The sequence below is a fragment of the Lactuca serriola genome, chromosome 8 (assembly GCF_051521515.1).
Source record: "Lactuca serriola cultivar US96UC23 chromosome 8, Lser_US96UC23_V15, whole genome shotgun sequence".
Taxonomy (NCBI): Eukaryota; Viridiplantae; Streptophyta; class Magnoliopsida; order Asterales; family Asteraceae; genus Lactuca; species Lactuca serriola.
The window spans coordinates 2,407,552-2,424,597 of NC_136415.1; the positions used below are offsets into that span (position 1 = coordinate 2,407,552).

At 35.3% G+C, this 17,046-nt stretch overlaps 1 protein-coding gene across 1 annotated transcript; it reads right to left on the reverse strand.

Annotated features, from left to right (window-relative positions):
* Positions 1-793: 793 nt before the first annotated feature.
* HDG11 (homeodomain GLABROUS 11) lies at positions 794-5,366 on the reverse strand. Its single transcript, XM_079016987.1, has 10 exons — positions 4,829-5,366; positions 4,622-4,739; positions 4,150-4,338; positions 3,271-3,795; positions 3,059-3,160; positions 2,743-2,955; positions 2,454-2,634; positions 2,022-2,296; positions 1,840-1,929; positions 794-1,680 (listed from the first exon to the last, which is right to left on the reverse strand). Exons 1-10 carry the CDS (start codon positions 4,945-4,947, stop codon positions 1,249-1,251), a joined length of 2,244 nt encoding a protein of 747 aa, XP_078873113.1. The 5' UTR covers positions 4,948-5,366; the 3' UTR covers positions 794-1,248.
* Positions 5,367-17,046: the final 11,680 nt, after the last annotated feature.

Consider the following 17,046-nt stretch of genomic DNA (forward strand, 5'->3'; position numbering starts at 1 on the left):
CATTTTCCATATAACTCTTCCTATATATATATATATATATATATATATATATATATATATATATATATATATATATATATATATATATATATATATATATATATAAAGTGGTTTATTTATTTATTTTAAATACAACATAGTATGTGTGAAAAAAAAAAGTTCGATGATCTACTTAGGCTAGATAACTGAAAAAGTATATTGCTATTTTATAACCTTAACCTTATTACTAAATATTACTATTACATAAACCGATAATACTAACATGTGTTGACAGAATGTCATGGTTAAAACTTTTTAAAACGAAGTAGGCAGATGAAACAATTTTATTAACGTACCCATCTCATTTGCATTGCTTGCATTAGTCAAGCACATGTGGTCCATGAAATAAAGCCATGCACTAAACAAATTGGCCCCTACCTTTTTTTGTAGGTCATGACCTTAAAAAATGTTAATTCTTTTTTGTTTGAAATGATTGTTAAAATGATATTGGCCCCTACATCCGGCTAACATCTTTTAATTTTTTAACTTATTCCGGATATATAATTATAGGATTTGGAGCTGAAGCATATATATTCATATTATTGATTGTATTGGTAAAATATCCCAATATTTTTAATGAACTGTATTAATTACGTAGACAAAATCAGCAAGCGTGTCTCGTTAGAAATGGATCTGGAACGTACGTATTAAACACCAACTATAACTATTCATATACGGTTACTCAAATGAAACAAAAAAACAAAGAAACGGAAACGGTAATTGGGTTCAAGAGACATGAATATATGTGAGGATATTTGTTTATAAATCATGCATATATATAGACTGAATTGAAAACAAAGTCAATACCCAAACCATACATGGAAAGACAAGTATGGTGCGTTCTTGACTCCCTCTTCTCAACTAAAATGCAATAAAATTGAAAAGAACAAGAAGCACAATAATTATAAAAAAGAAAAAGAAAAAGAAAAAAAACTTAAAAACCAAGAAGGGTAAATGAATGTAGTAGTTGAAGATGGTAAATGAACTATGACAGCGAACAACCAGCACAGTAGCAGGATGATGCAGCAATAATATTAACTCGGCTTCCGCTATTGATGATGAAACTTGCATTAAGAGCATCCCCAACTAACCCCAAAACTTCCCTTCGTCTCATCGATCTCTACGCACATTTAAGAAAGAGAGAGAGAGAGAGAGAGAGAGAGAGAGAGAGAGAGAGAGAGAGAGAGAGAGAGAGAGAGAGATTGTTGATCAGGTGGTGGTAGAAGCATAATTGAAGGAGGCTTTAATTTGGTGGACTGTATTTGTGATCAGGTTATTAACGGTGGTTAATGACTCTGGGCTCATTTTAGCCGACGGCAAACTGCTAACTTGTATCTGAAACACTACGGTAACCAGTGAGCCTGTTGATGTCCCACCACCACAATGATCAGCAGCTCCGAGATCTGAATTATTATTACTGCTGGTGGAAGCACCACCCTGACCCTGTGATGTAATTTCATGGCGGCCGTCGGTTGTGATGATGAAACCGGATGGTAGTAATGGAATATAGGAGGGATCTTCACCGTTCATGGCTATGTTGATTGCAGGCAAGTCAACTGGACAGTATACCACTAGTGACCCCGATGCGTCTGTACAGCTTTCTTGTAGTATTAACATGTTGTTCTGGCTCGGAGTGTAAGCCTGTACGTACGTAATTTGTGTTTAATTATTAGTACTTCAAACTTCAAACAAACACCTTACCTAGTGAATATAGTGAATAGTGATGGATGGGTTTAAGTGTTGATATATAATTAATTAAGTTTAACATATAAAGACTTTTATATAAATTGAATAAGTTACCCTGAGGACCGATATACAGTTTCCTGGGTGAGTCCCGTTGGCGATATGTGCTACTTCTTGTACTGGATTCTGGTTGGATAAAACATCCCACTGCATGCACCAATAAATTTAATAAATTAAAAAAATTAAAAAGGAGTCAGATATCAGATGAATGCTGAAATTAATTATTTGTACGTACTTACCTGAGGTCTGGTCCTTCCATCTCGAAAGAAATCAAAGACATTCTGTGGAGGAACCGGAAGCCAAATGGTGGTGGATGCGCTAATTACCATCCCGTTTGGATGACCTGCAGGATCGGTGGTCTTGTATAGAGTCGCCCGGACCTCAAACTGATCATTCAAACCGGAAACCGATGTCCATTGATGACCATTACTAGGATTGATGCCGGAACACAAGTTCCTCACCATTCTTTGTGACAACTTCATCATGCTTCTCTTCCCAGGTGCCGATGGGATTACTGTCCATCAAATTTAAATAATCCAACGGAATTATATATGATCATAATTTTTACGGATTATTGGCAATAAATTTTAATTACTCATTTCAATTGAGCTAGCTAGATCAAACAGTGAGTATACGTAATATATATACACGACACGATTGTATATATGTACCTCCTCCAATATCATGAGACGAAGTGCTAGCCATCATCAAAGAAGCGCTTCTTTCGCATGCTCGCTGAAGACAAGCTAGCCATCTTCTGGCTCCAAAGGCCAAACCACTGTGGACCAAATCTCGATAAAGCCTATCAGTCGGGCTTATTTCTTCTACTTCCATATGTTCCACCCATGTAACCTGTACGTATTCAAATAAATTAAAACACCATCAATTATATATATATATATATATATATATATATATATATATATATATATAATATGGAGTTGATCGAGATTTACAAACCTTTGAATAACCGTTAGGAATATCTTGGATCAAACACCCAGAAGGAAGGCGGTGTGCTTTACATCGGGAGTGGGGGTATGCATTATGCTGAGGAAGATCGTACGAAACATTGACCACCGCCCATGACCCTTGCTCAATTTGCTGAACAAATCGAAGAACATAAAACTGCCTGGTGGAAACAAGCGGGGAAAGCACCTGTAATTCTTCATACATCTAGCAAATTAAAATATACAAATTAAGTTTCAACCGAAAACAAGATACGATTAATTAATAAAAGCAATAGGAAATCATTGAATTGAAATGTGGTGTGATTTACCAATTGTAGGGAGCCACTTAGAGAACCCAATAATCTAGCTTCAAGTGCCTCAATTGTTCTTGCTCTTGACACGATGGTAGGAAACAGTTCCATCCATTTACTCTGCATGTGGCCAAATAAATTAAGTTACATCAAGCTCATCTTCGTAAAACGCAGCACTGCTAATGCGAAATACATTAGCATTAAAATTTAAATAAAGGAAGACACTTAACCGAATCCACAAACATGTCCACCAATTGCAAACTGTTCATCATCACAACACCAGAAGCCTTGGATGCTTCAATTCTAACATTAGGACTCTTCAAGTTATGATCATTAGACCGTGGGAAAACCCTCTTGTAGTTATCAAGATTAAGAACTTCGGTATGCATCCCGTCCTTTTGACATTTTGTCCACAATGGCTCGTTGGTCTGTACAAGCTTCATCAGTTCATCAATCGCATTACTAGCAATATCAGCCATGAGAGACTTGTCCATGTCGGAAAGGTGCACGATGTTGTGAAACGGAGGGTCAGGATTGACGATGTTGCTAGATGATGCACCAATGGCGGAGCCGGTGAGAAGATCAAGGTCTAAAGAAGGACCACTGTTCATCATCACCATCCTATTCACTGGACCACCACCGTAACTACTGGCCATGGATAAGTCCAGTGAAGACATGTGAACGGGCTGCACCGGTGGGAGTTGCAACATTGGTCTACCTATGTACTTGGCCGCAATGCTCGATACTCTATCCAGCTGTAAAATTACGAAATTACCCGGTAAAATTCGCAAATTAAGCCTACCCGTCCTAGGCTCCTAGCTAGCTACTTTATCTCTCCAATTTTTTCCGAAACATAATAATTAAGACCACATGGAACCCATGGCATATATCATGTACAAGAATTCAAGGAGATATATAATATAACAAGAATCCAAAAATATATGCGAAAACTACAAGTGCTAGATTATCGCATGCACCCAAATGTTCATTCAATTCAATTTTAAAAAAAAAGGAGTACATACGAAACCTTACTATATTATCATGCACGTCAAGTTAATTAAATATGGAACAAATATAAAAGAGGAACTGATTGATTGATCACTTCTTACCTCTTCTTTCAACTGAGCATTTTCGAAACGAAGTTTTTGTTCATCAAAATAACAATCTTCCCCAATCGGAGGACCACCGCATGTTGGGCATACCAAATTCTTCAAGGCCTCTCGTATCACAATGTTTTCGCATCGTATCTTGTCGTTCTCAGCCCTCAATGCACAGTTGTCTGCTCGTTCATGTTGCGCCTATATATATACGCAAAAGCTAGAAATGAGTGTGTGTATATATATATATATATATATATATATATATATATATATATATATATATATATATATATATATATATATATATATATATATAATATACGTAGTCGCTGAGAGAGCTAGCTAGGGATGCCGGACCCTAAAAGGTGTGTTTGAAACCTTTAACAATAAAGAACAACTTAAACGAATTTTTTTTTTTGGCACTCTAAGTAAACTTTTTGGCTTCGTACACAATCAACCAGAAAGAGAGAACATAAAATACCTTCATCTGGGTTCTTCTATTTTGAAACCAAAACTTAATCTGTCGAGGTGCCAGACCCAACTCTCTGCTTAACTGCATTCTTGTTTTCTCATCTGGGTGTGGGCAATCTTTAAAAGTTCTAAAATTTTCCAACAATATATAACAAGCTGATTAAGAATTGGTGTTACTTAATTTGCTGAAAAAATCAAGGAGGCAAGAGGATCTTACGATTCAAGAATCTGAATCTGAAGAGCAGTATGACGGTGGTAACGTTTCTTCTTATCAGAGGAATCATGGTGACTACCACTGGCGGAGCCATCTCCTTCTCCTCCTGCACCGTACTCCATCGCCTCTTGTCACCCCGACAAGAGGTCTTGCGGACGATGTTAGTGATTATACTAAGCACACTAAACAAATGCACATTACAAGCACCTTATTATACGAACTAATCTCATCTCTCTTGTTGCACTGCTAGTAATAGAACCATTAACGTACAAAACATACGGGAATAGACATGAATACCCGAGAAACAAGTTTGACTTTCCGACGAGAAACGCATGGGTAACGGCCGGTGATTTCCAGATATATACACACATAAATTTGGGTTTGTGATAATGAGAGAGAGAAGGAAGGAGAAGATTGTGGGGTGTGTTAGAGAGAGTAAATGCTACAAAAATGAAAAGGGAATAAGTTAAGGGGTTGGAGTGGAAGGTGGTAACGTAATTACAAGGGTTTTTAGGAGCTTTTAAGATTGTTTGTCAGTCGAACCACACTCTTCGAGTTTTGAATCCCGACATGACTTGGAAGTGCTTACTGGGTTGTAGTTTTACCATTATGACCTTCAAGGTACGAATATTTAAGTTTTCCAACCACACGCATGGCATCCAAATCAATAGGTAGTATTATTGGAAGAATGCAATACATACATATATCCAGTTGTCACCTCCAAGTATATTTTCATCCTTTTAAAATATATAGAAAATGATAGATAAAACGACACTGATTCTACGTACTAATAAAATAAGATTGATCAGTTATTAAAAGCCGTAAAGTTATGAACAAAAGCTTGTGACGAATATATCTTTTGAGACCTGGGAACCAAACTTTAACCACGCAATGTTTCTAAGGAGGCAAATATAGAGACCTTGACACCAAGTACCTTGTCTGCTTTTGATTGAGATCAAAAGATTATGGATAGAAACTGTGTACCTTGTCTTTTTTGGAACGAGTAACTGAGGCTATTTAATTTGGAATATATATATATATATATATATATATATATATATATATATATATATATATATATATATATATATATATATATATATATATATATATATATACACTGTTTTAAGAATGATTATCTAGAATTTCGGTCAGTTGAAGGCCTTTTCATTGTACAAAAATATAAGAACTTATATATATGTAATTTCTTTGCAGTTCAAATTAAAACAAATTCCTTTATGGTCCTTTGTTAATTTTAACGTTGATCATTTCTTCGTGCCGAAAAAAAAAAGATTGTTTGAAGGTAGAGCTTTCATTCGAAAAGAATGAGGAAGTCTTAGTTTTAATGTTTAAGAAATATTGATATCATTATCTAGAACTCTATTATGTTTAACATAATGGGCCACAATTGGGATGTCCCTGCTTAATGTTTGATTTGTCCATTAGTAGTGTGTGTGATTTAGAGACCAGAGCTTGCGTGTAACTTATTCCATATGTTGTTTTCGTATATGTCAAACGGTTTGCTTTCAAGTGGTTGGTTGGACATGTCTTTATTTCTACTTTCTAACCGGACAAAGTTGTAAAAATGGTCATGTGGTTGTTAAATTTATATGGTTTCAATCCAAAAAAGTTTGATGGTGCATAAACAGTTAAGTTTTAGATATTTTATGTGGTTTTAGTCCCTATGGTTTGTATTTTTTGTGGTTTTGGTCCACATCAACCTTAAAATGACTAATATGTCCCTTTACAAAATTGCAAAAATGGTCAATGTGGTATGCATTTTTTGGGGTTTTAGTCAAAACCACGATTTTTTTTTTGGATTGGTGGTCATTTTGAGCTAGTTTCGTTGCGTTTTTGGTCCCTCTAAATAGTGAAATAACTATAATACCCTTGGGGTATTTATTTTTATTTTTCTTTCATTTCTTTTTAAATATAATACTAATTTATTTATTTTAATAATTAAAAAAGTAAAAAGCGTCTCTCTCTCTCTCTCTCTCTCTCTCTCTCTCTCTCGAATCATCACCTTCGTCTCACCCTCCCCCAAAATTCACCTCACTAACAGATAATGGTTCAATGGTGTTTTCTCCCCCAAACCCCACTCTGATTCTCGATGTCAACATAAATTCTGCCATTCTTCAATAATGCAATCAAATATGCGAAGAATCTGATTAAACCTCTCCATCTCTGTCGTTGTTAATTTGTGGACATATTTTAATTGCAGGAGCAAGTGAGGAGAATGCTACGTCTGTTAGAGAAAGAGGAGAAAAAGGTTAAGGAGCTTCGGCAAGCTCCTCCTTGGTCCATTTGTTCGTCATCGGTGGCCCAATCAAGGGGAAGAAGAACAGAACAACAACAAAAGCAACAGGGTTTCTGCAATCGGTGGAAGAAGGAAGATCGGCTGGTTCTTCCGGCAAGTTCCTTCTCTCAGTGCTCCAACCTTCGATGGTGCAACTGTCGTACGGGGTAATTGCGATGGTGCTTAATCGTTGTGAGGAGGGCTTAGCCGGAAGAAGATTATTGCCCTTTTCGGCGACCCTTGTGGGTCCTTTTTCTCTTCTCCGGTAGTCACAAACGCAGGGAAGCAGAGCAGCAGTAGCTACGCCGGACAGGAGGGTTGCCATCGCTAGTGAAGTTCATCGATTTTTCTTCTTCTTTGGAGAGAGAGAGAGAGAGAGAGGTGGGCCCTCTCATTTTTTAATAACTAAAATGAGTAAATAATTATTAAATTAAAAAATGAATTTAAAAATAGAAAATAAATACCTAAGGGTATTAAAGTAATTTCAGTTTACCGAGGGACCAAAAACGCAACAGAACTAGCTCAAAAGGACCACCAATCCAAAAAAGTTGTGGTTTGGACTAAAACCCCAAAAAAATGCATACCATAGGGACCATTTTTGCACTTTTGTCTTCTTTTTCAATTTCTCTAATTTCTTTTATTATTCTTTTAATTAAAAAAATCAAAACGAAAATTTCACCCCCCTCCTCTCTATTTCTATATCTCTCCCAAAATGAAGATCCCACCCTTCGTCTCCTCCATCTGGGCTCAAAGAGATCCACTATTGGTGATCATGGCTAGTGATTTTCTCCAAGAACACAAGGCATACACGATTTTTAGATTCCATTTATGGTACGATTTAGGTCCGGTTGGATTCAACATCACCGTCTAGTTCTTTGGTTCCATTAACCCTAAAACCTGAAATGATATAAACACATGCATCTGAATTCGATTTGCATAAATCGATTTTTCACATCAACCTTAAAATGACTAATATGCCCCTTTAGTAATTCTTTTTCAGTTTCTCTAATTTCTTTTATTATTCTTTTAATTAAAAAAAATCAGAACGAAAATTTCACCCCCTCTCTCTATTTCTGTATATCTCCCAAAATGAAGATCCCCCCCTTCGTCTCCTCCATCTGGGCTCAAAGAGATCCACCATTATTGGTCATGGCTAGTGATTTTCTCCAAGAACACAAGGCATACATGATTTTCAGATTTCATTATGATGGGTTTAAGCCAAAAGAACATCCTATGTGCTCATACAAACCCTAATGCTTGGATCTAGGTTTCTCTATTGTACATGCAATTCATCCAAGTCTTGCAAACCCTAGATCTAGTGAGTATAATTCGAAAGTAATGTAACAAATCAGATCAAGATGATTACCTCTTGTTGTTTGCTTGAATCTTCTTATCCTTGAGGCTTAGAGTCACAAATGTCAATCCTATAATGGCTTACAAACACCAATAACAAGAGGATGATCTTGGAGAGAGGTTGGATTCTCTAGAATTTGGCTCTTGCACTCTCTAGAATTAAAAGAGGATGATCTTTTAATTAAAAAAAATCAGAACGAAAATTTCACCCCTCTCTCTATTTCTGTATATCTCCCAAAATGAAGATCCCCCCCTTCGTCTCCTCCATCTGGGCTCAAAGAGATCCACCATTATTGGTCATGGCTAGTGATTTTCTCCAAGAACACAAGGCATACATGATTTTCAGATTTCATTATGATGGGTTTAAGCCAAAAGAACATCCTATGTGCTCATACAAACCCTAATGCTTGGATCTAGGTTTCTCTATTGTACATGCAATTCATCCAAGTCTTGCAAACCCTAGATCTAGTGAGTATAATTCGAAAGTAATGTAACAAATCAGATCAAGATGATTACCTCTTGTTGTTTGCTTGAATCTTCTTATCCTTGAGGCTTAGAGTCACAAATGTCAATCCTATAATGGCTTACAAACACCAATAACAAGAGGATGATCTTGGAGAGAGGTTGGATTCTCTAGAATTTGGCTCTTGCACTCTTAGGAATAGGGTAGCCGATTTCTGAAGTCTAAGGGGTCTATTTATACTTCTACTGTTAGGGTTTCAGTCAAAACCCAAATTAGATAGCTTATGCCTTAAGCAGTCCAAGGAATCTTCCAGAATAAGGCCTTTGGATGAAATTTAGATGGACTCCCATACTAATTTCGTCCACCCCTTAATTCCCAAAGATTCTCAGCCCAAATCAACTATCATGCAATTGACAGTTTCAGTCCCATTTATTTAATTAACCTCTTTTAGCCACAAAATTAATTCTTGTCTAATATTAATTAAACTATATGATTTCTCCTTTAATATATTATTCATATAACACATTAATAAATCATAATAACCTCTTTATTCATAAATCATCCTATAATGTTGCTTTGGTGAAGGCAACCCAAAAGGACCATGCACAACCGGGTCAAGTACTTACTAAATATAGTTACGGGCTTAGACACTAATCCAACAGTCTCCTACTTGGAGAAGTCTAGTAACTACAAATGTAAGCACAATCCGATTAGCAATCATAGCTCTCAAAGACGCTGTCGAACTCTGATCTTATCAGTAACCTGTCCTTTAGATAAGGGATCATATAGTCCTCTGTTCTAGATATCGTGCGGCCAATTACATGGAAGATAGTCATACTTATTGTCCAGCAGTTTGTTTCTCGATCTATGACTCGTTTGACATAGAACTTAATTGGACACATCAATTCAGTCTTGACAGGGCCTGACACATAAGTCAAACCAAATCATCGAGGGACCCTGATATCGCTTTTACCCTCTTAGGATAAAAGGAACAGATAAACTTTGACTTATATGCATTTACTATCCACTAATCAAATCATACACAACAATGCATTTTATAACATCAAGTTACTGATTCGTTTACGCATTATCAATGCACGACCAATTAGCAAACAATAACCATATATCTAGGTTTTAAGACCATATGATATTATCGTCTTGCGATCACTCGAGATAAATTCCATGAAGTAATTCCAGCAAGCATGGGTTTATTCCAATGATCAAATCAAACTCATAAGCACTCTAAAATCAGTGGACTAATGTGATTTGTTGCATTTCATTTTTAGCATAGTAGGACTAGTTTGAGATTCAAATAGATAACTAAAAACTCAGAAAATCGTCCCATCATTTGAGCCTCTGTTCTTTATTTTTTCCTATAAAGTTCATGTTCTTTTTATCATGTACATTTCAAAGGCATATAGTAATTTATAAGGGTTTGGTTTCACCAAAACATCTGAACTCTCTGCCTGCACAAAAAATACATTTTGAATTATTAAAGCTCCAAAAAAGATTTATTACAATAAAAAATAATTATATATTACACACCTTCCAAGCAAGCTCTTGCTCTACTTTCTCAGCTTAACCAATAATGGTAATTGGCCATCACAAAGAATCTACAACAAAAGATATTGTAAATTTGTAATCTATATGACTTAAAACAAACAACTGCAAATATAGTTATAACACTATTAGTGAAAGTAACCTTAGTTGCACCACGCTCATAAAGAACAATGATAAAACGCCTCAAGCAAATGTATTTGCTTTCTTCATCTGGATTTGAAATAATTGCACAATATGCATCATGGTAATTGCTCAAATCAAGTGTAAACTTGAATACATTGGCCCAAAGTCTTCCTTTAGCAATATTTGGAGATTCATTGAGAAAATCTGCCCCTGAATAAGTGTCTTTAAGGCCCAAAACTTCATCAACTTGTTCAAGTGCAGCAAGGGAAAATTGGCATGCTCCTGCACTCATATTATATTGCTCAAATATCTGCATTGGCAATCGATAGTAACGAAGTTTCCATGCTGCATGGGAGACGTGGTCAGCTGCAGACAAGTGTGTTATAAGAACCATGGGGTATCATATCAACAAAATATTCCACTTATAAGCGTCCAAAATTTTAGATAGACTTACAGATGCCAAGGTGAGGCATTCCAAATTCATATGACAAATTCTGCAATAACTTTGATGCACCTTGCAAAGATGCAGCTCTAGAAACACAATAACCATATCAGCTTTTGAAGCACATTGTTTTTTACCATTAACTGATACTGATGTATGGATAAAGTGCTAAATGGATGCATGATATCAGTCTGGAATAAATGCATTAACTCAAAAAGAAACACCACTACGTATTTGTATACTTTGTCGACTAAATGAACTATCTGAATCAATGTGAGTAAATGACCCTATTACCCTTCTGTACATATGAACACCCATATGACCTTATAAATTACTATATACCTATATCCAACAAATTCTTTACACTGTGATTTTGGTAAAATCATCGACTAAGAGTAATCAACTGAAACAGTTTCACCCAAACCTGTAATGTCGCTTGTTATTGAAGTTTCCAGTCTTCAATATTACAATGTAAACTAACTTGCACCATTTTGTTCAAGAATAAGTTTATGACTACCAAGCTCTTGCTGCAAACAAATCAAAGAATTAGAGAAATAACAATTCATATAAAAAAAATTCCACAATTCATACTCATGTATCGAGAATCATAGAGTCATAAGCACACACAGAATCAATATGTTCAATTCATCAAAACTTTAAACTTTGACAATTCATTCGCATAGCAATGATAGTGCTTGAGAACCAGATATTGAAAATTCATACACATAAACATGGTTTTAACAGAATTAGATAATGAGAATCACTTACCTTTTGAGAGTGAGATGAAGAATTTGAGCCGAGAAGAAAGCAAGATCAAATAAGGAAGGAGCATCGTTAGCCCAGGAATCTTTTTCCCTATAATATTTAAAAACTTAAATGAAGGGTATAATGGGCAGTTCAAATAAATCTCAGTGGATGGATTTAAATTTACAGTGGAAAAATCAATTCCCTAGAAAGAAAAAAAAACTTGTAATTTTAAACTCAGTGTTCATATTTGCTTTCATTACCTTAACCTTCTTCTTCCTCTACAAATGGTGTCTATAGTTTACAGGAAAAGCATATGACAAATGGTGTCTATAGTTTACAGGAAATTGCCACTTGTAACATATTAAAGAAACTAAATTTGACATTATATTCTCCTTGCCATCTTCCTCAAGTAGCATCTTCCAAAGCAATGTTCAATAAATTATATATTTATATTCATACAATGTATAAAAACATAATCAAATTTAAAATAAAATGTTAATAGGGAAATTGAGATGCATACCGAGCACCTTTTGCAAGTGCATCAGATGTAGGTTGTGACCTCCCATATTCATTATATAACTCAGAAGCCCTTCTGTAAAAATCAACAACTTCATTCCTCTAGTCAGCACCTTCATAATATTGAGTTGTTTTTCCAACCTAAGCTATCTATTAAATAAATATTTTACCAAGAAGGTCTGCAACATTGAGTGGAAGTCTAGCCCCATCAACCATCCAAGGTTTTTTATTAGATAATCTGTTTGTCTGTGCTGCCTTCACTCCAGTAGTTATTAATTCGTTCAATCTTGCCTAAAAGAGCATTAAAAAAAAGTTAAACTTATATAAAGCAAAAAAAATTATAAAATAATTGGTATATTAAGAGGTAACAAGGTACAAGAAAAACAACCTTAGCTTCTTCCATTTCAATACTTGCATTATCAAGTCCATTTAACATTGATGAATCCTTGCTAACAAGTGAAAGCAATGTTGGTGTTAATTGTCCTTCCAAGTCTAGGAGCCCCTTGGCAAATGCAACAGCTGACATCTGTCAAGATTGATAAGTCATCAAATGGGACCCACAAAGAATAAAGTAAAAAACTGAAGATGACATTGATACCTGCACACGGCCCTCATCAGAGCTATACATTTTAAGGTCATGGCGATATGTGTTGTTAAGGCGAAGGAGTCCAGTATCTTCACCTGGATACATATTGTTGTGAAAATATCTCCAAAGTTCTTCAGCCTGTAAATAAAAAATATGTACATGATTAAAGAAATATAAGAACTTACCAACTGCACCTCTCCTTGTTCAGTTAAAGTGAACATGAGAAAGTAAATTTAGAGTAATATAAAGAGCATATTTTTATCAAAACTTACCCAACTTCATCCCTCCTTGTTCAGTTAATAAAATATTACCTTCCTTAATATCACGATACACCTTGAAAATCGAGTGCAAATAAGATAATCCATTCAATGTTTCAGTACATATATATGCTATTTGGTACTCCTCTAAAGCCTCATCAGTGACATTCATCAAATTAGCAACACTTCCTCCACCACAATACTCCATTACAATCTGCCAACACATGGAATCATCATAAAAAATAAATAGAGAGATGAACACAATTGATGGAAAAGATACAATTATTGTGGGAAGAACAGAAGTGAATGATGGAAGAGTGTTCATACCCAAAGATACTCCTCACCCTAATAGTTTCCTAAATAACGAACAACATTAGGATGATTGCATTGCTGCAACATCTCTATTTCACATGAATACAACCTTAAAAAAGTGCCACAATAACTTATCTTCCAAGTTTTCATGACTTTAGGAATTTCATGAGATCGAATGTCAAAGTTCTTGAGCACATGTAGTGGAAATAAATAAGAAAATTTCATATTAATTCATATAAAAATGATGAAAGCTGAAAAATGATGAGTTCATAAACCTGAATAAAAATGATCGACGACGTATGGTATTTTCAGGACCCCACCCACCGATTCATCCTCTCTGAATAAGGGCTGAACCCGAAATCCACTTTCACTCAACCTGAAATCGGCTCCTTCAAAGGTACTGATGGGAGGTACATGTTTGCCCTAGATCCTGAACTCCCACCGGATTTCATCCCGGACTTCTTGCTCTTCTGTGCGTCAACTTTCTTCCCTATGCCACTATGATAACGCAGACGTACCTGCGAGAGTCAGTCCTCAAAAATTTCAGTCTCGGGAAAATCAGAGGTGGGACCATCAGTATAGGAAGAATCATCGAGTGTTGCTTTCTTTGTGAAGGAGAAGTTTAGGGGGAGTGGTGTGTGGGATCTGAGTGGGGACAAAGGGAGTAGTGATGAGAAGAGAGGGTTGGAGAACGTCATTGTTGATAAAAGTAGAACCTCTCCTTTGGGACTTGGGTGTGGCTGCTTTGGAATTTTTATATTATTAAGGTTAAAGTTCACCTTAATAAGATATGGCTTGTAAATTTGAGCAATAGAAGAAGTAAGCCTAAGGTCGTCGGACCTGATGTTGCCGAAAAGGGGTGTATTTAAAGCGGTGTATTTAAAATGAAGCGGTGTATTTAAAATTTTTAGAACTTTAGGAGGATTTCATATCCCCCTTTTGAGATCGCACGTTTTGAGAAAAATTATAAAGCGACATTCACAGAGGACGCACATTAAAAAAAAGCGGCGTCCGTGTTTGTAACTTTATTGTGGGACAATAATTTTAGGGCACGCACAAACGTGTGTCCTCTATCCTTCAAAATTTGGAAGGCTGGCATTAATTTTTAGGGCACGCACATATGCGCGTCCTCTATGAGTGTGTGTCATTATTTACGCGTTGTCAAAGGCCGCTTTTCTAGTAGTGATCTATCCTAAAGTATTCTATCGCACACCTCACCAATCATACTTAGCTTATAAATTTAAGTCTAGAATATTCCTAAATTCCTAGTTCTCTTAAACTAATGCTCTGATACCAACTGTGACATCCCCCATTTTTTAGAACCAGTTAAAACATTTTATTTACGCTTTATAAATTGAGATGTGGAAATACCCAGTTAATTAAAACATTTTTAAGATAACAAAGGTTATCTATAAAAACCTTGAGTATGTAATTCGTTCATATCCAAACATACGTTAGAACATAAAATATAAAAGATCTTGAAACTATATATTACATAAACATCTCTTTATTCCATTCCGCATTCTAACTAGACTACTACAGCCTTTGTTCCACTACTTGTGATGCATAAAAATGAGTGGGTCAGGTTTGGGAAAACATGGTGAGATACATCCGGGTTTCAAGCCCATAATAGTTCAATGATAATCATAATTAATATCATTCCTGCGAACAAAATCATCAGATAATATAAAATCCGACCTATGACCAACTACCCATTCCAATTAATCCTCACAGATCCTAAAGCAATGATTATATGGAGGAATCACTCAACCTAATGAATTGTTTGAGCAATTTTCTGACTACACAACTAGGTGTGTCCTTGGCCAGTGTAAGTCATATAAGGAAACCAATTTTCAGATATTTAATAAATATGTTATCCCATTTTATCTACGTCCATATGTTATAAGTCCATGCTAGCAACTTAATTCACTTGATAGCCTAGAATAGTCAAGTGTTGTTATCTACTATGGTATATGACCCATACATACTTGCCAGTTGTTTGATCTGAACCCACCATTTCTGGTCATACAAGAAAAAGGAGAAACACTCCGCTCTGATCTCACACACCCTACCCCAATCATGAGACCTAATCGATATCTAACTTAAATTTACCTAAGTATCCTTTAAAAGTCTTATTCTTAACCTAAGGCAAGACTTATATTTAATGGCAATCGATACAAATATTTATTTAATTTTACCGATACAAATATTAAAGGATATGTTTCAACAAAAATGTACTTAAATGATTGAACAAAATGCGGTAAGATTGTTTCAATCCATACAAATATTTATTTAATTTTACCGAATATATTTCTCGAGAATTAGAAGTTTGTGCTTATAGTACCTTAAACTCTTCTGGGATTTTCATATAAATAACATTCTCAAGTGAACCATATAAATAGGTGGTAACTACATCTATTAAATGCATCTCCAGTTTTGCATGTGTTGCCAGACTTCTTAGATAACGAAATGGAATTGCATCAACCACAGGAGAGTATGCTTCTTCATAATCAATTTTGGGCATTTGTGTAAAACCTTCTGCAACAAGTTTTGTTGTATATCTCACAAATTCATTTTTATTGTCTCTTTTGCGAAAAAATACCCATTTGTGTCCCATTGATCTTACTCCATTTGGTGTACGTGACTACAGGTCTAAAAACTTTTTGTTGACTAAGAGAATTAAACTCTTTGTTGATTGCATCTTTCCATTATAGCCAATCTTTTCTATTTCTACATTCCTCTGTAGATTCGGGTTCAAGATCCTCATTTTTCTTCCATAATATCGCACGCAACATGATATGAAAAGTTATTGTCGGCGTCTATCTTATTTCGGTTCCATTTATTCTTGTCGTGACATAATTTATTGAGATCTCTTCATTTTCATAATTTTCAGGTACCTCAGTTTCTTCTGTTATGTCATTGGGATCTTCTAGAGCTTCACTAATCTTTTCAAGAGATTCTATTTTCTCTTTTGAACCGTCAATTATATTTGCTCCCTTCCATTTTCGAGGATTTTTATCTTTGGAACTGGCTGGTCTTTCACGCTTCAGGCGTGCCTTAGATTCATTTGTAGTTGTATTTTTTTCTTCTAGGATACCAATTCTAATTGGATCATTTACAGCTGGTACATGAGATTTTGTTACTATCTTAGGGTCAGTAAATTCATCTGACAATTGATTTGCTACATTTTGTAAATGAGTTATCTTTTTTACTTCAAGTTCACATAGGCTTGAATGAGGATCTAAAACTGAAAGTGATAATTCATTACAAGAGTTTTTATTTTCCAGCTTTTTTATTTCTCCCCCTAATGTTGGAAAAACCGATTCATCAAAATGTTGGAAAATGTATCCTTATACGGATTGTTTATGCAAGTAATCTTGCAAAAGCAAGATTACAACTAGACAACAAGCACACGTGTGACCATCTAGTTAACGCATCATTTAAAACCATAAGATATCTAAATGATCCACATGGTGGATGAATTACTCAACATATATCCCCTTGAATTTTTTCAAAGAAACTAGGACTTTCATACCCAACTTTGTTCAATGATGGATGATAAATTA

Bases quoted from the DNA above. Each gene is read 5' to 3' on its own strand.
- HDG11 (XM_079016987.1), bottom strand. From the start codon at position 4,947: ATGGAGTACGGTGCAGGAGGAGAAGGAGATGGCTCCGCCAGTGGTAGT. The intron at 2,956-3,058 runs GTAAATCACACC...TTAATTTGCTAG, and splicing joins TAAGTGGCTCCCTACAATTG to ATGTATGAAGAATTACAGGT. The intron at 2,297-2,453 runs GTACATATATAC...TTTGATGGACAG, and splicing joins GTCTCATGATATTGGAGGAG to TAATCCCATCGGCACCTGGG.